Source organism: Schistocerca americana, chromosome 3 (genome assembly GCF_021461395.2).
Source record: "Schistocerca americana isolate TAMUIC-IGC-003095 chromosome 3, iqSchAmer2.1, whole genome shotgun sequence".
Taxonomy (NCBI): Eukaryota; Metazoa; Arthropoda; class Insecta; order Orthoptera; family Acrididae; genus Schistocerca; species Schistocerca americana.
The window spans coordinates 270,336,941-270,358,863 of record NC_060121.1 but is presented as its reverse complement, the minus strand read 5'-3'; the positions used below and the strand labels follow the sequence as shown (position 1 = coordinate 270,358,863).

The 21,923-nt window shown below is 46.3% G+C and overlaps 1 protein-coding gene across 3 annotated transcripts in view; it reads right to left on the bottom strand.

The window, feature by feature from the left end:
- The window catches only part of LOC124605241 (transmembrane ascorbate-dependent reductase CYB561), a 299,305-nt gene that overhangs the window by 242,455 nt on the left and 34,927 nt on the right, over window positions 1-21,923 (bottom strand). For 2 of the 3 annotated variants that reach the window (XM_047136793.1, XM_047136792.1), the window contains exon 1: window positions 12,599-12,805. The exons of the other annotated variant lie outside the window; for it this stretch is intronic. In XM_047136793.1, the coding sequence (XP_046992749.1) occupies window positions 12,599-12,681 (83 nt within the window). In that variant the 5' untranslated portion in view covers window positions 12,682-12,805. Of the gene's footprint in view, window positions 1-12,598; window positions 12,806-21,923 lie in introns of those variants that run through there. 3 annotated transcript variants of the gene reach the window in all.

Sequence of the window (21,923 nt, the reverse complement as noted above, 5' to 3'; positions counted from 1 at the left end):
GAGAACATATTTTCGTTTTCATGACGATGTTCTAGGTTAAATGTTTTTCTGACTTCTTATGTACGAACTTTCGACGACTTCAACTGTCCTCATCGTCAAGAGTTAACTGAAGTACTAATAAGCCATGTGGGATTTCCGTACATATGTGGCAGATTACGCTGAGGTGATAAAAGTAATGGGATAGCTGCTAATGTCGTGTCGGGTCTCTCTTTCCCTGGCGTAGCGCATTAATTCGATGTGGCCCGGTCTCAACAAGTCGTTGGAAGTCCCCTACAGAAATACAGAAACATGCTGCGACTACAGGCAGTCATAATTGCGTAAGTGTTAACGGTGCATCATTTTGTACTCAAACTGACCTCTCCATTACGTCCCATAAATGTACAATGGAATTTATGATGGGCGACCTCCGTGGCCAAATTATTCGCTCGAAATGTCCAGAACGCTCTTCAAGCCGTTCGCGAACCCTTGTGGCCCGGTGGCATGACATCGTTGTTTGTGAACCTGAAGTACGTGAACGGTTTCAAATGGCCTCCAAGTAGACGAACACAATCATTTCAAGTCAATGATCGGTTCACTTGGACCAGAGGACCATGTCCATTCCGTGTGATCACAGCCCACTACAGTTTGGAGCCACCATCAGCTTGGACAGCGCGACAACTTCGTGGGGACTGCGCCACATTCGAATCCTATCACGGGTTCGAATGTGGTGCGGACCCCGTGAAGCCCCACGGGTTTCCAGTTGTCTGGGGTCCAATCCGGCTTGGTCACGAGCCCTGGAGATACGATGTTTTGCTGTTAGTAACGGCACTCGCGTCGGTCGTCTGCTGCCATAGCCCATTAACGCCAAATTTCGCCGCACTCTCGTAACGGATACGTTCGTCGTACGTCCCACATTGATTTGTGCTGTTATTTCAGGCAGTGTTGCTTGTCTGTTAACACTGACAATTCTACACAAACACCGCTGCTCTCGGTCGTAAAGTGAAAGCCGTTGACCACTGCGTTGTCCGTCGTGAGAGGTAAAACCTGAAACACTACTGGCACTGTGCATCTCGCAATATTGAATTCTATAGCTGCAACTACCATTCCGCGTTCACGGTCTTAATTCGCGTCGTGCGGCCATAGTCACCCCGGCCGGCCGGAGTGGCCGTGCGGTTCTAGGCGCTACAGTCTGGAGCCGAGCGACCGCTACGGTCGCAGGTTCGGATCCTGCCTCGGGCATGGATGTGTGTGATGTCCTTAGGTTAGATAGGTTTAATTAGTTCTAAGTTCTAGGCGACTGATGACCTCAGAAGTTAAGCCGCATAGTGCTCAGAGCCATTTGAACCATAGTCACCCCGGAAACCTTTCCACATGCATCACAAATAACAGCTCCGCCAATGCACTGTCCTATTATACCTTGTGTACGCGACACTACCGCCATCTGTATATTGAGTATCGCTATCCTATCACTTCAGTGTAGTCACTTCACAATTTATGGCCACATTGATTGTTAATTGACCGTGACTGTTCCAAAAATATGAGAAGATTTTTCAGAGATCGCTTCCAGACACAAAATTTGTGCATTGAAATTATTTAATGGATCAACATGCTTCGGGATATATACCTCATCTTCATTATACAACTCAACACTTTTTTTAAATGTTTTTGTTTTGCAATTGCAGCATACTTCGAAACACGTTGCGCCATTAAATAGTTTAAGAGAGTCAGCTAATTTTGTTACTGGCAGCGGCCTCTGAAAAGCCTTTGCACAGTTACTTGAATTGGACCCTGCAACTTCGGTTTCGAAAGAAACCACCAACGGTCGCAAAGACTGTGTCATGACCCCGTCGCTCTGCTGTAATGCAGTCTGTCAGGATACAGATATCGATACCGCTACCAAGTAATGAATGTCACCACTAAGCGGTCTCTAGTCTATTAATAATGTTGTGCAAATGCACTGAACGGTTGGCTCCGGACAGGAAAGCGATATTGTGCGAAGTTCACATAAATTCTCGGACTTGCAGATATGCCGGATAGGGACGGGACGGAAACTGTTTTTTGGCTCTAGGGGCGGAGGGTGTTCGTTCGTATAAGGAATATAGGAAACGTAGATAGATGAAGGAATGGTATAAGAGAAGAGCAAGACTGACGCACGAAAATTTACAAAGTGACTTGCAGATAACCGAGCCAAATGATTATCTGAGCTTTCAAGATCGACTCTCGCTCATTTGATGTAATTTTGCAAGTGGTTGCACCTATAACTGATTATATCTGCTCAATAATTATTTATTTAGAGTCAATTTTAAAAATTCAGGTACACACATTTTTATTTAAATTACTTGTCTTGTAAAAAGTTCATGCCGTCAAAAAACCAAAGTGTTTGTTTCAGTACGTCGTCAGCACAGCGTCGTTTTTCTTATAATCTTTCCGCAATGAATTTCATTACTTTACTAACTGAAGCGCGAACTTTTAAGGGGGATGTAAATAATAGAGGTGTCGTTGGCAATATCACGTCATCACACTGCGCCTGATCGCTACATTGCCGAACTAAACACAATTGACCAATATTTGGCGGCCGGGGGGGGGGGGGGGGGGGGTAGCCGCGCGGTCTTGGGCGACATGCCACGTTCCGTGCGGCTCGCCCCGTCAGAGATTCGAGTCCTCCCTTGGGCATGGTTGTGTGTGTTGTCCATAGCGTAAGCTAGATTAAGTAATGTGTCGGCTTAGGGACCGATGTCCTCAGCAGTTTGGTCCCATAAGACCTTACCACAAATTTCCAAATTTCCAGTATTTGGAAAGACAACATTTCTAATTCCCATCCAACCACTGAATTTTAAGTTTTCCTTGAGTCGCCTAGATCGCTTAGGATGACTGTCGGCAGGGTTCTTTTGACAAAAAACGCGGTCGATTTCTTTCCGTAATACTAGCTTGTTTCCGTCGCTAATAAATAGAATGAAGACTTCCACGACTGGTTGACATTGCTGCTGGTAAATCTCTCGGCGTATAAGGTCATTGTCCACGAACCTCTTCTGTCCCTAACGTTTCGTCCAAAACTGCGCTGGACATCTTCAGAGGCGTTGAGTCTTGCCAACCTTGGTCTTCGTCGATGGGACTCAACGGAGGACGATGCCCAGCGCAGTTCTGGACGAAAAGTTAAAAAAAGAAGAGTTTCATGGACCACGACCTAACACCCAAAAAGGTATACCAGCTGACAGGGTAGGCACTTCATATCCTTCTTTTGTCCACCCTACCGAGCAGAGTACAGCCATCATAGCAAGTGTGGATCCACGGAAGAGTGTCATGGTAGACACGACCCCTAGTCATAAAAAAACCAGGACGTTTTAGTAAAAGTCTTTATAGTTTTACATATATCGATTACCAGATTTCACAGATTCGGATGATAAATTAGAACGAAAACCAAGATTCTCGAAAACAAGCTGTATCTAACACATGACACTTTCTCATTTGCTTGCGTGAGGCCGTGCCCACGTGGGTGGGCTCACGATCTGACTGATAACATTCTAGCCAGGTAAAGGCGCACATTCTCTGGTTGGCCGAGTCTGCTGTGAACAAATGTGACGCGGTTTGTGGGTACAAAAGGAAAACCGGAAAACCACAGTAAGTTGAGTAATGGGAGGTAGAACGTGAAAAACCCTACATAAGGAAGTAATTCTGACTTCGCGAACGTAGGCGGAAACGACTGACGGAAACAGCGTTACGGTTCGGATTTTACACGCTCGTCAGTCTGCACTCCTGTGTTCACAATCTTAGAGCTAAGCGAAATACTCTTAATGGTTAGGGCTAAGATTGATTTTATATTGTGTAAATTATGACGTTGTCGGAATTTGTTAGTATAGTTCGTACATTAATTGCTGGTCATGTATTTCTCCAAAGCTTTTCAGGTACATTACTTCTGTAAACTGCAATCTCATAGAATTAATGCACTACGCCAGGGAAAAGGAAGTCCGACACGATATTAGGAGGTATTCCATGACTTTTATCACCTCAGTGTAATCAGCCACCTATGTACGGAAGTCCCACATGGCCTATTAGTAATTCAGTTTTGCTGAAGCATGTGATGTAACGTACACTCTGAAAGAGTAACGTGTATCCCTACGTATATCTTAGCGACAAATGGTACTAGCAAACGGAAAAAAACTATAAAACAAAGTATTATCTACGAGAACAAAACTACTGTGCTGTGGAGAACCAAGCCAAGTGACGACGCATGTCTTGAAGATGGGTTGGCGATCACAGAAACTTCGCGGGGGTGCCATATGTAGGCTCCCTGAATCGATGATCAACGTTGGAGTACCACATTGTCCCAAGAGCACAAATAAGGCAGAGCAAAAATAAGGCAGACTGCATAGAGTTTGGAAAACAAAAGAGTTAATCTGTTATACTGATCTGTCGTTCAGAACTGCCAACCCTCATTGCGAGCTCTGAACTCTGAAGCTGTAGGCAGTGTTTTCTTCTTTGAGATGAAGACTGAAGTATTTGCTAGATGAACATTGCTGTACTGATTTGTAGAATGTATGTCATCTTTATCGGTTAGAGATCAGAAATGGGGTGAATACGAGTCCAATGTTGAGGGTTGCATACATTTGAAACCAAGGCGCCGCTGTACGTCAGTACTTTACCTGCTTCCTTGCTTCTTTCCTTCCTTCCTTCGACTTCACGAGTATGACGAGTCTGAGAACGGTGGTATTGCAGTTGCTTCTTACTCGACCAGTCATTGTATTCGTATGCATATAATAATCGGCATGCCCAACAGTTTTGAATGTGCGTAGCGGCAACGCTTTGAGCCTTTAGTTACACTTGCGTACTGGTGTAGTCCCTCTCCTTTCTATGCCGATACAGTCCACTTGCATACGATGACAAACTGTAGTGACGAGTTTTCGGTGGAACAGCCAGCGATAAAGACCCGCTACTCGAGTCTACGAACACACACTCAGTTCGAAGATGACGTCATACGACCTGTTGGCGAGTTTAAAATCAGAATACGGAGCAGATTTCTGATGTCTAGTGTCGGAACATATATTCAAGGAAAGTAGAGTTTTTTCTGCCATTGTCCTTCCGCACGCACTGCATAATGAGGTGGTGATGTCGATCATGATTCACTACTTGAAATAAATCTATCGTTGGAAATACAACGGGAACACTGCAATCGATGTACTAACCACTGTTGTAAAATTACTAATTTATATCAAAACAACTTATATACTTCATCATTAACATGGTTATTGTTATTATTGAAATCGTAGTCATCTGTCCCAGGGTGCATGTGGGAGCGATGGCAAGTTAGAACAAACTGCGATCCCTTACAGAGCCAAACCCAGATCCCCGCCTGCGTCGAAGTGATTTGGAAGCCCTCTAGGAAGTGTGGCAGCAGATTAGACGGCAGATGGGTGGTGAATGGGAACCAGCGCAGAGAAGAGAAGAGAAGAGGCCGCGATGTTTCAATTACGCACACGGCGCGGCGGATCAGCCGACCAAAGCCGCCTCCGCCGCGAGTTTATTCTGGCGCCGCATTTCTGGGAAATTAATGCCGTCAGGCGGAACCTATCAAAAGCCAAACGAGCTTTTGCTCCGCCGGTTACTTTTTTCTTCCCTTTTTTCAGCGCCTTTATCCGAGGCAGTTGCGCAGGCATCCAGAATTTAACGAGACTCTGGCGAGCGGCTGTACCCGAGCCTTCCTCATCTGAACCCATTTCAAACACCCACGCACACAGACATGCACTTTTCTCACTTCTGAGGTTCCGACACTGAAGTAAGCTACAGCCGACATGAGACAGCAACAGCTCACTACGCTTCCCATAATTTTACCATTGTGTTGCTTCCGCCGTATGCCCCGCTGGCAAAAGCGCGCTTGCTTGCGTCACGGGGAGGTAAGCCACATCTGTAACTAATCCGTACGGCGGATTAACAACCGTGGGCTGATAACAGACAGGATCTGAAATTGGTTTTGAGGCGGCTTCCCATTGTCGTTTAGGTAAGTGCAGCCCAAATTCCGCCTTAGATAATACGATACACAAACAGCCAACATACGATAACACATGGTACGCAGACAGATGGCGCACACACAAGTTCCCTCTCTTAAGGTTACGTTTACATCTGTGGCGCCGCGAAGGGATCCGACCGCAAATTAAGAATTAAGATTATATCCACTGTTTAAAAGTCCATAACTGGCAAACTAATTGACGGAGTTGTCTCATGTTTGGTAGGGTAATAATTTGTAGTTCCGGCAATCGCCACACAAGCGTTGTATTGCGTTGTTTTGTTTTGTCAGATGACAGTCGCCAGATAGTCAGTGTTTTGTTCTTAGTTGCACCTAGTAAACATGGCTGGCGCAAGGCTTACATTCGATGAAAGGGAGTCAGTTTTGAAGTGGTATTTTAAGTACGAAAACATTAATGATGTTCAACGGCAATGGAGAAATGAGTATCAAGTAGAGCCACTGACACATTTAACGATTCGTCGCATTCGAGACAAATTTGAAGCCTAAGGCTGTGTTAAAGAGGTACACAAACAACGATCTGGACGACCCGTAACAGTAACAAGTAAACTAACTCCTGTCATGTGTTACAAACAATTGCTCACCACAGAAGTCTATGAGACAGTGTGCCCGTGAAACTGGAGTGAGTCACTCAAGTGTTCGGCGAATTTTGAAGACAGCAAAGTGGAAGTGCTACATCCCACGATTGCTACACACAATGAACGAGGACGACCCAGATCGTAGAATGGAGTACTGCGAGTGGTTTACTAACATGGTGCGCAACGGTGAAGTGTTTGCAGAGATGATAGTGTGGTCTGATGAGGCACAGTTCAAACTCAATGGTACAGTAAATCGCCACAATTGCATTTACTGGGCCGCCGAAAATCCGAACGTCCATGTAGACAAAACCGTGAATTTGCCAGGAGTAATGTATGGTGTGGGTTGTCTTACCGGGGCTTGATTGGACCATTCTTCTTTTAGGCACAGTTACCGGTGAGGTGCACCTTCAGAAGCTTCGGACATCCATTTTACCTGCCATCCGAGACTTGTATGGAGACGGAAGAGTTAACTTTCAACAAGATGGTGCCCCAGCCCACTACCAAAATCGTGTTAGGGCTTATCTCGACGAAAATTTACCAGGAAGATCGGTAGGCCGTGGAGGTGCTGTGGAGTATCCACCACGTTCCTCAGACCTAGCTCCTCTGGATTTTTACCCGTGGGGAACACTAAAGGACGTCGTTTATCGACAAAAGCCACGCACATTGGATGAACTTCGAGAATTCATCGTACATTCATGTGCAAATATCCAACTGAACACGTTGCAGTCAGTAGTTCGTGCTGCAGTTCGGCGACATCGTTTGTGTGTGGATGTTAATGGTGACCATTTCGAACGCCTACAGTGATATCTTTAAGTTGGACTTTAAGGTACACTTTCACCAAAAATGAGACAACTCCGCCAATTAGTTTGCAAGTTATGGACTTTAAAAAAAATGGTTCAAATGGCTCTGAGCACTATGCGACTCAACTTCTGAGGTCATCAGTCGCCTAGAACTTAGAACTAATTAAACCTAACTAACCTAAGGTCATCACACACGTCCATACCCGAGGAAGGATTCGAACTGCAACCGTAGCGGTCGCTCGGCTCCAAACTGTAGCGCCTAGAACCGCACGGACACTCTGGCCGGCATGGACTTTTCAACAGTGGATACATTTTGTTTGGACCCCTCTGTATATAAGAGTGTCCGTTTGTTTGTATTTCATACAAATTTACAGTTTTATTCCGGTCTTGATCGAATTTTGGACACTTTATCTTCAAGACAAGTGGAAGAACACTGTCCACGTAAGATATCGTAATCCGACCTGAAACATAGATGCATGTAACATTCACTGATGGGCCAAAGAAACTGGTACACCTGCCTAATATAGTGTAGAGTCCCCGCGAGCACCCAGAAGTGCCGAAACCCAATGTGGCATGGACTGAATCTTGCAGGGCCGTCCATAAATCCGCAAGAGTACGAGGGGGTGGAGATCTCTTCCGAATAGCACGTTGCAAGGCATCCCAGATATGCTCAATAATTTTCATGACTGGGGAGATTGGTGGCTAGCGGAAGTGTTCCTGCAGCCACTCTGGGGGACGTGGGGCTGGGGGGGGGGGGGGGGGGGCGGATTGTGCTGCTTTAAATGCCCGTCGGAATGCACAGTGAACATGGATGGATGGTCCCGCATCACTCAAACTGCAACCGCTCCACACCATTACAGAGCCTCCACCCACTTGAACATCCCCCTGCTAACATGCAAGGTCCATGGATTCATGAGGTGGTCTCCATACCTGTACACGTCCATCCGCTCGATACAATTTGAAACGAGACTCGTCCGACCAGGCAACAAGTTTGCTGTCATCAACAGGCCAGGCGAGGCATAAAGCTTGTGTCGTGCAGTCATCAAGAGTACGAGAGTGGGCCTTCGGCTCCGAAAGCCCATATCGATGTTTCGTTGAATGGTTCGCACGCTGACAATTGTTGCTGGCCCAGCCTTGAAATCTGCAGCAATGTGCCGTAGGGTTGCACTTCTATCACGTTGAATGATTCCCTTCAGCCGTCGTTGGTCCCGTTCTTGCAGGATCTTTTACCGGCCGCAACAATGTCGGAGATCTGAGGTTTTACCGGATTTCTGATATTCTCGGTACACTCGTGTAATGGTCGTACGGGAAACTCCCCACTTAATCGCTAACTCGGATACGCTGTGTCCCATCGCTCGTGCGCCGACTAACACCACTTTCCTCACTTAAATCTTGATAACCTACCACTGTAGCAGCAGTAACCGATCTTACAACTGCGCCAGACACTTGTTGTCTTACATAGGCGTTGCTGAGAGCAGCGCCGCATTCTGATTTCTTACATCTCTCTGTACGTTAATACGGATGCCTATACCAGTTTCTTTGGCGCTTAAGTGTATAAAGGGGAAAGGTTGTTACTGTAACTCCGTAAAAGGTCTTGGCCGATATACTTCAAGTATGTAAAATTTACAGACGAGAAACGTTTTTACTAAGCCTCTCGGAAAGTACTTGATGGGTTTAGTTCAAATTTCTATATTCAGACAATGAAGAAAATTAAAGAAATATTGGATGCCTAACAAACGAAATATATCTTGCTAAACTGACCGTAATTCCCATCGCGAGAATAAATTATAGTGGCGAAACCCGTCTTAGAGACAGTACCATCAGACATCACTAGACTGCGGGACGATCGAAAGCTCGACGGTTTGACAAGAACATGATTGCGAACTCTTATTTATTGATTAGTTGCCGTTGTTACATATGCAGCGGAAGAATGATGGCCGCGAAGAACCCATTGCCGAACGTAATAGAGGCCACCATCATCGCCGTGCGGGATTAGCCGAGCGGTCTTAGGCGCTGCAGTCATGGACTGTGCGACTGGTCCCGGCGGAGGTTCGAGTCCCCCTCGGGCATGAGTGTGTGTGTGTTTTTGTCCTTAGGATAAGTTAGGTTAAGTAGTGTGTAAGATTAGGGACTGATGACCTCAGCAGTTAAGTCCCATAAGATTTCACACATTTTGCCACCATCATCATGGGATATGCCGCAGGTGAAAACGTATTCCATTTTTCGCATTACGTCGTTACCAGTAATTTAAGTACGCCCTTCGATATAAAGCGATTGCAGTTTCCCATGCGGCTATCATTCGTTGTATCAACAAGGCATAGGGTCAATGACTTTCTGTTACAAAGAGTAAACATCCTGGGCAATTTCAAAAACGATTTCTTTGTCTTGTTTCTTTTGTATTACGAGTCTCTCAATAATATATCGCTTCTGTTGCAACAGGCGAAGTCTTGTTGCTCTGCCGCCCACTGTACAGTGCTTGTTGAGCGTATCGCAAAATCTCGTGTGCTAATACATAAACTAGTCACGAAACGGGAACTTCGCCTTTGAAGTGACGCTATCTCCGCTTTGGCTCGTGTCCCAGACAAACTAACGATGATCGCGCATGGATTGCACAAGCTTATAGCAGGCGACTTCCCTTTCGCATAAGCTACGCCTCCCTAGACTCCACTTAAAGAACCACTATCTAATTTCCTTTCTCTCCTACAGTGTTTGCGTTCTGACCATTCCGCAGCGCTTCAGTCATTCCGAGATATTTCACCAACTAAACTAATTGTGAGTTGTTCACGCAGGAGCAAATTGGTGCGCTTCATCTATTTATATGTATTCAGCTAAAATGACAGTTGGATGCCAATCACTGTAAAAACTTCTTCCTTCGATTTCGCGGCAATGAACAATCTATGAACGATATAATCGTACGCTGATGTTTATTTGCGGCGGCGATAGTAGATCATCACTGTGCTATTATCGGCTAGCGTCAAATATGTGACACTTCCACCGAAAGCTGAACTGTACGACAAAAATCAATACGACATCCACTGTCTACGGAAATATGGTACTATTCTATTTAGGAGCGATGGCTGAAGGTTAACTTACGACTGCCCAATGAAAGAACTAAATCCATTTCATAGGTGCCACGAAGCAAGATCCTCAACAAATCATGAAGGAAAGCGAAGTCAAAAATAAATCGGAAAAGCAGCCCATCCGATGTACAGGAAATCATAGCAGCTCCGCGGGAATTACAACTAGGAGGAAGTCCCACACTCTAAAATGAGGATCTTCTGCAAGTCTTATCGGTGCCGCCAATGCAGTAAGTAACGGTTCTGATTGTGTAAAGGACGTCTTCTAGAATTGCCGAAAATTTTCGCGTACAAATTTTGGTATTTAGCACGCATTCATCGTGATCGTTGGTTGTTGACCTTAAAAAGTGAGAATGTTGGTCACACGAAAAACTTTCAAACTTCTGATAATTCTGGTCCATTCTGTTTCCTTTTGCAATCAATAACACGTGATTTTAAAACTGGCATATAGACATAACTAATATTGTACTACGTTCGACAAGTTTCACAGAGAAAGTCTCTGGAACCAACAGGCGCAACTCCACCAGTCTGGACAGGATGTTCACTCTAATCTTTGCTCCTTTTGATCAGGTGCTATGAAAATAGCAATAGACTAACAACAAAGTGAATAGGTTTAACATTTTCAGCTGACATTCTGTGATATTTTCAAACGTGTCGTGGCCAGCTAAATAAAATGCAGAATAACAACTCACATACTTAGGAACCAATCCCATATGCTCGTACCTAGCGGTTCTAGGCGCTGGGCCTTGCAGTTTGTATGGCCGAGGTCCGTGAAAATTTTCCGTTCCTAACGTTTCGTCCAGGGCTGCGCTTGACATCGTCAGAGGTGGTCCTGGTTCAGCTATTATGTTGCAGTCGGAAGAAGTTTCATTGACCACTGATATAAAACCCGGAAGACCTACCAGCACCTACGACATCTAGTCGTGAGAGTATTCAAAGTTTAGAAGTCTTTCGTTGCGTACGTACACATATTGCTTCCGCGACGATGAACTATTTTACTTTGCGACTGGTAGTGTATTGGGTACTTGGATTAATTCTGGGTGTTTGTTGGACAGAAAACATATGTTTATTTTAATAGAATAGTAAATGATAATTTAGTGAACATAGGGTTCTTAGGTAGCTATAACCATTTCTCCACTCTTCGGGTAAAATGGTTTCCAAGACAAAAAATTAAAATTCTTTTGAGGTGATCCACACATGGAGATATGTTTCGAGATCTTTCCAAGATGTGAAGTGTAGTCCAGAAAGGCCACGCTGCGTGAACCGAAAGAAATTGAAATCGGAAGGGCCAATGTTGAATACGTCAGGAAGGGTATACATCCCATCTACGTCCCTTCAGGGTTTCTTTAACTCTGTTTGCAACGTGTGGTTTGGCACTGTCATGACGCAGAATGACAGCAAAGAAGCTGAGCAAATTGCCGGTGTTTGTCCTAAGTGCGCGATTCGGATCCAGTATCTGTGCTCAGTAGCGTTCAGTCACCTCAGAATCTTTGTATCTGAATCGTCGAATCAAATCAAATGGCTCTGACCACTATGGGGCTTAACTTCTGAGGTCATCAGTCCCCTAGAACTTAGAACTACTTAAACCTAACCAACCTAAGGACATCACACACATCCACGCCCGCGGCAGGATTCGAACCTGCGACCGTAGCGGTCGCGTGGTTCCAGACTGTAGCGCCTAGAACCGCTCGACCACTCCTGCCGGCCGAATCAAATCGTCAGCACGTTGTTTCCAATAGAGCACGTTTTCCATACACGTTCACTAACAAACGGTGACTATCCGCAGCTGATTCCTTGCGATGAGAGCAGAAGAGTAGCACTTCCCGCAAATGTACTATTCTTTTCACTCCACTCGAAAGCCACACACACAGCGTGAATTAATTCAAGCTCTGAGTATACACGACACTACTTCTGACGTTAGTTGAATGTTAATTACAGAATTGTTGACAGTAGCAGAAACTTCGTAGTAACTGCAACCCAGACCGCGTTATTGGCAAAAAAGTCCACAACGTTCGCAGGCCCATCTAAGGAATTTACTTCTTTTGTTGACTTCGAGAAAAAGTTTTCGGCGCGGGTGGAAGCGCGGTCTTAAGCAGGCCGAGTAGAAACGCGAGGCTGTCACGTGGGACGTGCAGATCGGGTACGCACCTGGCCTGGTGGCGCACGTGCTGTGCGCGCGGGCCCCTGCCGTGTCCGTGGCCGTGCGCGCGCTCCACGCTTCCCACCACCATGGTGGCAGCCCTGCTGCCGGCGCCCTGCTCCAGCTTGCTGCACGCTACGCGCTCCTGAAGACGCCGGGGCTTCTGCTGCCGCAACGCACGCACCAGCGACTGTCGCGCGGCAGTGTCCACTCGTCTCGGCGCGGCCGAGGAAGGCGCAAATTGACGCAATGACCTCAGCAGCGCCGCCGCCAATTGTCGTGTGAGGAAGGGGGAGCCGGCCGCCGGCCGCCGCCCCCGCACCAGACCGGTCGGCCGGGCTGCTCGGGTCGCCGCGTGCAGCCGCACAGCGGCTTTCTCCGCTGCTCGCGTTGCACGTGCAGCGAAAGGGAAACCGCCGGCCGGCCGATTAGCAGATTGCTTCCTGTCCTCCGCCCGCTGCAGACTGTCCTTTGTTCCTCGAGCTTCAAGTGCCGGTATTCGGGGGTCCATTAGCTAGATCAGTCGTTCCGGAATGAGTCTTTCGCTCTGCAGCTGTTTGAAACTTTTTTTAAAATTTTTATGGTCTCCACGCATTATCCAACGAGCCAGCGCAATATCTATGGTATTTCGTACTGAAGTCAGTGCCGCCCAGTACATACATCTACATCTACATCCATACTCCGCAATCCACCATACGGTGCGTGGCGGAGGGTACCTCGTACCACAACTAGCATCTTCTCTCCCTGTTCCACTTCCAAACACAACGAGGGAAAAATGACTGCCTATATGCCTCAGTACGAGCCATAATCTCTCTTATCTTATCTTTGTGGTCTTTCCGCGAAATGTAAGTTGGCGGCAGTAAAATTGTACTGCAGTCAGCCTCAAATGCTGGTTCTCTAAATTTCCTCAATAGCGATTCACGAAAAGAACGCCTCCTTTCCTCTAGAGACTCCCACCCGAGTTCCTGAAGCATTTCCGTAACACTCGCGTGATGATCGAACCTACCAGTAACAAATCTAGCAGCCCGCCTCTGAATTGCTTCTATGTCCTCCCTCAATCCGACCTCATAGGGATCCCAAACGCTCGAGCAGTACTCAAGAATAGGTCGTATTAGTGTTTTATAAGCGGTCTCCTTTACAAATGAACCACCTCTTCCCAAAATTCTACCAATGAACCGAAGACTATCCGCCTTCCCCACAACTGACATTACATGCTTGTCCCACTTCATATCGCTCTGCAATGTTACGCCCAAATATTTGATCGACGTGACTGTGTTCAAAATGGTTCAAATGGCTCTGAGCACTATGGGACTCAACTGCTGAGGTCATAAGTCCCCTAGAACTTATAACTACTTGAACCTAACTAACCTAAGGACATCACACACATCCATGCCCGACGCAGGATTCGAACCTGCGACCGCAGCGGTCGCGCGGTTCCAGACCGTAGCGCCTAGAACCGCTCGGCCACTCCGGCCGGCGACGTGACTGTCTCAAGCGCTACACTACTAATGGAGTATTCAAACATTACAGGATTCTTTTTCCTATTCATCTGCATTAATTTACATTTATCTATATTTAGAGTTAGCTGCCATTCTTTACACCAATTACAAATCCTGTCCAAGTCATCTTGTATCCTCCTACAGTCACTCAACGACGACACCTTCCCGTACACCACAGCATCATCAGCAAACAGCCGCACATTGCTACCCACCCTATACAAAAGATCATTGATGTAGATAGAAAACAACAGCAGACCTACCACACTTCCCTGGGGCGCTCCAGATTATACCCTCACCTCCGACGAACACTCACCATCGAGGACAACGTACTGGGTTCTATTACTTAAGAAGTCTTCAAGCCACTCACATACTTGGGAACCAATCCCATACGTACCTCGTACCTTCGTTAGGAGTCTGCAGTGGGGCACCGAGACAAACGCTTTCCGGAAGTCAAGGAATATGGCATCCGTCTGATACCCTTCATCCATGGTTCGCAAGATATCATGTGAAAAAAGGGCGAGTTGCGTTTCGCAGGAGCGATGCTTTCTAAAGCCGTGCTGATGCTTGGACAGCAACTTCGCTGTTTCAAGGAAATTCATTATATTCGAACTGAGAATATGTTCGAGAATCCTGCAACAAACCGATGTTAAGGATATTGGTTTGTAATTTTGAGGATCCGTCCTTCTACCCTTCTTATATACATACAGTCCGATTAAAATTACTTGTTATTTGAAGTCTGTCAGTTCCCGCTACAGTGTTGCCACATCGTCTGCTAGTTACCGCTCGGTTATAAATGACACACTCCGCAGGTCACTTCACAAACGCTGTTAATGTGTAACGCAGAACAGTGTTGGAATAGGCCGGCGCGAGGTATTCCGGAAATGCGAGATGCTCTGTCGACAGCTGATTTGAAGTTCAAAAATGGTTCAAATGGCTCTGAGCACTATGGGACTTAACATCTGAGGTCATCAGTTCGCTAGAACTTAGAACTACTTAAACCTAACTAACCTAAGTACATCACACACATCCATGTCCGGGGCAGGATTCGAAGCAGCGGCCGTAGCGGTTGCGCGGTTCCAGACTGAAGCACCTAGAACCGCTCGGCCACAACGGCAGGCTGATTTGAAGTTATGGATGACTTAGCCGGCCGGAGTGGCCGAGTGGTTCTAGGCGCTATAGTCTGGAACCGCGCGACCGCTACGGTCGCAGGTTCGAATCCTGCCTCGGGTATGGATGTGTGTGATGTCCTTAGGTTAGTTAGGTTTAAGTAGTTCTAAGTTCTAGGGGACTGATGACCTTAGAAGTTAAGTCCCATAGTGCTCAATTAAAAAAAAAAAAATAAAAATAAATCAATGACTTAACTGCGGCAGACGACACATTTCGTAGACCTGAATTTAAACTCATGTCCAAACTACAACCTCGTGATGTGCAGTGTATCCGAGAAAATTGCAGTCAACCATGTGCGGATGAACTAAAATCACTATCACTCTATTCACGGCGATAAAAGCTAACCTCTACGAGCAGATTCAAGTCAGGCAAAAAAATCAGTTTCAGCTGCAAAAGCAAACTACAATTTCTCGTTACATTTGGCTACCCGAAACTATCCTCACACTGGCAACACGAGATGCAGCGTTACCAAGCGATGAGGAGCCGTCATTGGCACTTCGTTGGAGATTATAGGCGACACAAGCAGATTCCAAACGAAGAAAGAATGATGGGAAGAAAAATATGGGCAAATACGGTCAGTACGATGCTGGAAACGACGCAGCAACGAATAAAATTAAAAAAAAATGCATTTAAACTATCACTCATTTGATTAGATTTAGAAATAAAAAATTTTTTTTTCAGTTCACAGATTGGAACCTACGTCAAGTTTATACGCTAGTCATTGTGCCGAGCCACAAAACTGGGTTAAGCAGTTATATTTATGAGTGTGGGCTTCAGTCGCAACAATGAATTGTAGCCTTCAAAAATTGGGCTTCACGTAATGTTGATCGAAGCTTGTCTAATGCAAGCTGCTGTCTGTAATTATGATAAGCGTATATGTAACACTGAATCGGGTCTTTTGAGGAAGTATCTAATAGCGTTCGGTTAGTGCTGTGTATGAAACGTGTGTATTTTATTAACATCGTTGAGTTTGTGTGTGTGGTGTTTTATGCGTCGTTATTAGGTGTGTTGAACAACCTTCGAGGAACTTCCTGTGCGGATGAAAATGCTCTCTGAACACGGCTCGACGAGTTCTTCGCCTCAAAAACGTCATTTCTGCAGTAGCGGAATCGAAAAGTTACCCCAGCGTTGGCAGACTTCTAAATAGTGAAGGAGAATACACTCATGGAAATTGAAATAAGAACACCATGAATTCATTGTCCCAGGAAGGGGAAACTTTATTGACACATTCCTGGGGTCAGATACATCACATGATCACACTGACAGAACCACAGGCACATAGACACAGGCAACAGAGCATGCACAATGTCGGCACTAGTACAGTGTACATCCACCTTTCGCAGCAATGCAGGCTGCTATTCTCCCATGGAGACGATCGTAGAGATGCTGGATGTAGTCCTGTGGAACGGCTTGCCATGCCATTTCCACCTGGCGCCTCAGTTGGACCAGCGTTCGTGCTGGACGTGCAGACCGCGTGAGACGACGCTTCATCCAGTCCCAAACATGCTCAATGGGGGACAGATCCGGAGATCTTGCTGGCCAGGGTAGTTGACTTACACCTTCTAGAGCACGTTGGGTGGCACGGGATACATGCGGACGTGCATTGTCCTGTTGGAACAGCAAGTTCCCTTGCCGGTCTAGGAATGGTAGAACGATGGGTTCGATGACGGTTTGGATGTACCGTGCACTATTCAGTGTCCCCTCGACGATCACCAGTGGTGTACGGCCAGTGTAGGAGATCGCTCCCCACACCACGATGCCGGGTGTTGGCCCTGTGTGCCTCGGTCGTATGCAGTCCTGATTGTGGCGCTCACCTGCACGGCGCCAAACACGCATACGACCATCATTGGCACCAAGGCAGAAGCGACTCTCATCGCTGAAGACGACACGTCTCCATTCGTCCCTCCATTCACGCCTGTCGCGACACCACTGGAGGCGGGCTGCACGATGTTGGGGCGTGAGCGGAAGACGGCCTAACGGTGTGCGGGACCGTAGCCCAGCTTCATGGAGACGGTTGCGAATGGTCCTCGCCGATACCCCAGGAGCAACAGTGTCCCTAATTTGCTGTGAAGTGGCGGTGCGGTCCCCTACGGCACTGCGTAGGATCCTACGGTCTTGGCGTGCATCCGTGCGTCGTTGCGGTCCGGTCCCAGGTCGACGGGCACGTGCACCTTCCGCCGACCACTGGCGACAACATCGATGTACTGTGGAGACCTCACGCCCCACGTGTTGAGCAATTCGGCGGTACGTCCACCCGGCCTCCCGCATGCCCACTATACGCCCTCGCTCAAAGTCCGTCAACTGCACATACGGTTCACGTCCACGCTGTCGCGGCATGCTACTAGTGTTAAAGACTGCGATGGAGCTCCGTATGCCACGGCAAACTGGCTGACACTGACTGCGGCGGTGCACAAATGCTGCGCAGCTAGCGCCATTCGACGGCCAACACCGCGGTTCCTGGTGTGTCCGCTGTGCCGTGCGTGTGATCATTGCTTGTACAGCCCTCTCGCAGTGTCCGGAGCAAGTATGGTGGGTCTGACACACCGGTGTCAATGTGTTCTTTTTTCCATTTCCAGGAGTGTATATTATTGATGACTGAGGTCTCTGTTACATATATCTGATAAAAGTTACGGAACAATGTTACGAACGTATGCACAAACCCAACAGTAAACATATAATGTACATTGTTACTTTTTGTAGTGTGCAACACAGAAAAATGATTTTTAAAGAGAAGTTTCACCTATCCATTTCCTAGAGCGGTCGCAAATTAGTGTAGTGCGTTATTTGTTTACCGATACGCACTTGCGGGGACCGTAAAACAGTATGAATAACCAGCAGCTGCATGGCGGTAGTGGTGTGGGCCAGGGCAGTACTGTCGTCCCTGGAGTACTGGTTGTTCTCTGTGTTTTATTGTCCCTACTAATACAGATCGATAAAACAAATATCGCACTAGGCTAATTTGGGACCGCTGCATCTAATGGGAAAGTAAAATTCAGCTTCAAAATCTTTCTTATACACTTAATGATACAGAAAATAAATGTGAATGAAATGCATGTTTGACCATCAGCTGCTTTTTTTAAGAAATGGTTCAAATGGCTCTGAGCACAATGCGACTTAACACCTGTGGTCATCAGTCCCCTAGACTTAGAACTACTTAAACCTAACCATCCTAAGGACATCACACACATCCATGCCCGAGGCAGGATTCGAACCTGCGACCGTTACAACTGCTGATTTTTTTAAAATTTAAAACTAAAATATCGACCGGTTTCAGTCACAAACCATCTTCACGGATCAGGGTTAAAACAGTTTAGGCCAAACATCACGTCTGTCATTAATAATGGCCACGTCTCATATGTAGAGCATACATATGGAGCTCTTTGCTTGAAATGTACCTTCCTGTTATATCCCTGAATATTGGCCATTCCTCCTGCGACACTCTAGTGCGGTTGTCTGGATATCTGTATTGGTTATGTCCCTGACTGGGGCAGGAATACGCGCTTTGCAGTGAGCGTGTGCATTATGTGTTACCTATAATCCAGTCACCTGCTCCGCATGAAGGGTGTACGCTAAGTAAAATTATAGTTCCTGATTCGCTACTGAAATATCTTTCTCCGCATAGAGAAACTCATTCTTAAGGTTTCTTGTCGAAAATATCAATTTACTTGGGTAGGTAGTATGCAGCGCACCTCGTTAGTACAACCCTCTAGTTCGGGGAAATTTGGTCGTCTCAGGGCCAGCGAATTACGTAAAAGACGCCTAGCATCAGTCGAGTAAAATTTTCCAATATATAGGTCAGAATTGCGTCTTCTTTTTTTGGAGCTATTGTCGTAAAATGATAGCCTACCAGTGACGAGCACGCCCACGTTTGCCCGACAATCTGCATACAATCTAGTGTCGCCCTTTACCATCTCTTCTTATCATGTGCAATTCCTTCCAGGAGCGAGTCCTTGCCACTGCTTGACTAACAGATACAAATTTGCGCTTCTAAAACGTGGTAAGACCGTTAAACGTTGTGTATCGAACATTCTAAACATTTAAGAAAGAGATTTTCACTTTGCAGCAAAGTGTGCGCTGATATGAAACTTCATGGCAGATTAAAACTGCGTGTCGCACCGAGAGTCCGAACTCGGGACCTTTGCCTTACGCGGGCAACTGCTCTACCAACTGAGCTACCCAAGCACGACTCACGTCCCGTCCTCACAGCTTTACTTCTGCCAGTACCTCGTCTCCTACGTTCCAAAATTCAGAGAAGCTCTTCTGCAAACCTTTCTTCCGGGAGTGCTAGTTCTGCAAAGTTCGCAGAAGAGTTTCCGTGAAGTTTGGAAGGTAGGAGACGAGGTACTGGCAGAATTGAAGCTGTGAGGGCGGGTCGTGAGTCTTGCTTGGGTAGCTCAGCTGCTAGAGCACTTCCCCGCGGAAGTCAAAGGTCAGTTTTAATCTGCCAGGAAGTTTCATTCCAAACATTTCTTCTGGTCGCCCACACTGATGGAAATATCTAAGTCGGGTTGCGTGAAAATGATGTTTATGGAACTAATGGAACTCCACATAGTTTGCGATGCGCTTGCATTTCAAAACACTTTTGCAGTTTACGATCAGATTCTGCGAAGAACTGCATGTAAACATGTTTCTGCAAATGTTTGATTAAATATATAATACTTAGCAGAAGTTTGAAAGAAACTAGCCAAGTAGGTGAGAGAAGCAATATTTTTACTCGTGTATATGCACTGGTTTTAGACAGAAGAGACATGACGTATCGTGTTTCTTACCGAAAATACCGCGTTATCAGTACATTTTCACGGACATTACTTGAATGCACAAGCGAATGTCATGCGTTCACACCTCTTAATACCAAAAAATAAAATAAAATCTTCGCCGTTTGCAACAGCTACGGCACAGACCACCATGAGGAGTTAACCTGGCTCGGTAGCGCTAACACGCGTAGGCGCCGTGCCGCAGCAGTGAATACGTCTCTTCTAGAAACACCGACTCACTCTTCCTGCCTGCGGTTTCACAACAAACCCGCTAGTGTTATCTGCGCTGCTGACGAATACAAGCATACGCTAAAGGTCTCAACAGGAAAAGATCGTACACCGAAACACCGCATTTCGCGACTCAGATGCATTTTCAACATTTCACTACCGTCGTAGACATTGGGTGGCTAATTGTCAGTGAGAAGGGAGGCGAATAGTATAGTTTATAAACACTTCGTCTTCTGCAAAATAGTCTTTTTCCGTATTTTTTGTCGATACATATTACGACAGCCATCTTGTGAGGACCTCTATTTTATTTCACAAGCTGCAACAAAATATATGTAGACGACAAGGCCATTATTCGTTTGTTCGACATAATGCCACTTTTTTTTTTTGTTATGTCTTGCACTCTTGGTGTGTTATGTGGGTTGCAGTTATGTACACCGTTGCTGTTCACATCTTTTTCCACTTCGCTATTACTTGGTACTGCAGGTCAAAACGAATTTTAGGAAAGTTTTGGAAGCGACGTTATTGTATCTTCAGATGAGTGGGCGCGTTAAGGTTTTTTTATAAATTCGTTTCAGCCGAGACACAAGGTAAATGTGTGTAAAAATAGTGTGCAAAATTACAACCCACTAAAAACACCAATATGTACAGGGTGTTTCAAAAATGACCGGTATATTTGAAACGGCAATAAAAACTAAACGAGCAGCGATAGAAATACACCGTTTGTTCCAATATGCTTGGGACAACAGTACATTTTCAGGCGGACAAACTTTCGAAATTACAGTAGTTATAATTTTCAACAACAGATGGCGCTGCAAGTGATGTGAAAGATATAGAAGACAACGCAGTCTGTGGGGGCGCCATTCTGTACGTCGTCTTTCTGCTGTAAGCGTGTGCTGTTCACAACGTGCAAGTGTGCTGTAGACAACATGGTTTATTCCTTAGAACAGAGGATTTTTCTGGTGTTGGAATTCCACCGCCTAGAACACAGTGTCGTTGCAACAAGACGAAGTTTTCAACGGAGGTTTAATGTAACCAAAGGACCGAAAAGCGATACAATAAAGGATCTGTTTGAAAAATTTCAACGGACTGGGAACGTGACGGATGAACGTGCTGGAAAGGTAGGGCGACCGCGTACGGCAACCACAGAGGGCAACGCGCAGCTAGTGCAGCAGGTGATCCAACAGCGGCCTCGGGTTTCCGTTCGCCGTGTTGCAGCTGCGGTCCAAATGACGCCAACGTCCACGTATCGTCTCATGCGCCAGAGTTTACACCTCTATCCATACAAAATTCAAATGCGGCAACCCCTCAGCGCCGCTACCATTGCTGCACGAGAGACATTCGCTAACGGTATAGTGCACAGGATTGATGACGGCGATATGCATGTGGGCAGCATTTGGTTTACTGACGAAGCTTATTTTTACCTGGACGGCTTCGTCAATAAACAGAACTGGCGCATATGGGGAACCGAAAAGCCCCGTGTTGCAGTCCCATCGTCCCTGCATCCTCAAAAAGTACTGGTCTGGGCCGCCATTTCTTCCAAAGGAATCATTGGCCCATTTTTCAGATCCGAAACGATTACTGCATCACGCTATCTGGACATTCTTCGTGAATTTGTGGTGGTACAAACTGCCTTAGACGACATTGCGAACACCTCGTGGTTTATGCAAGATGGTGCCCGGCCACAT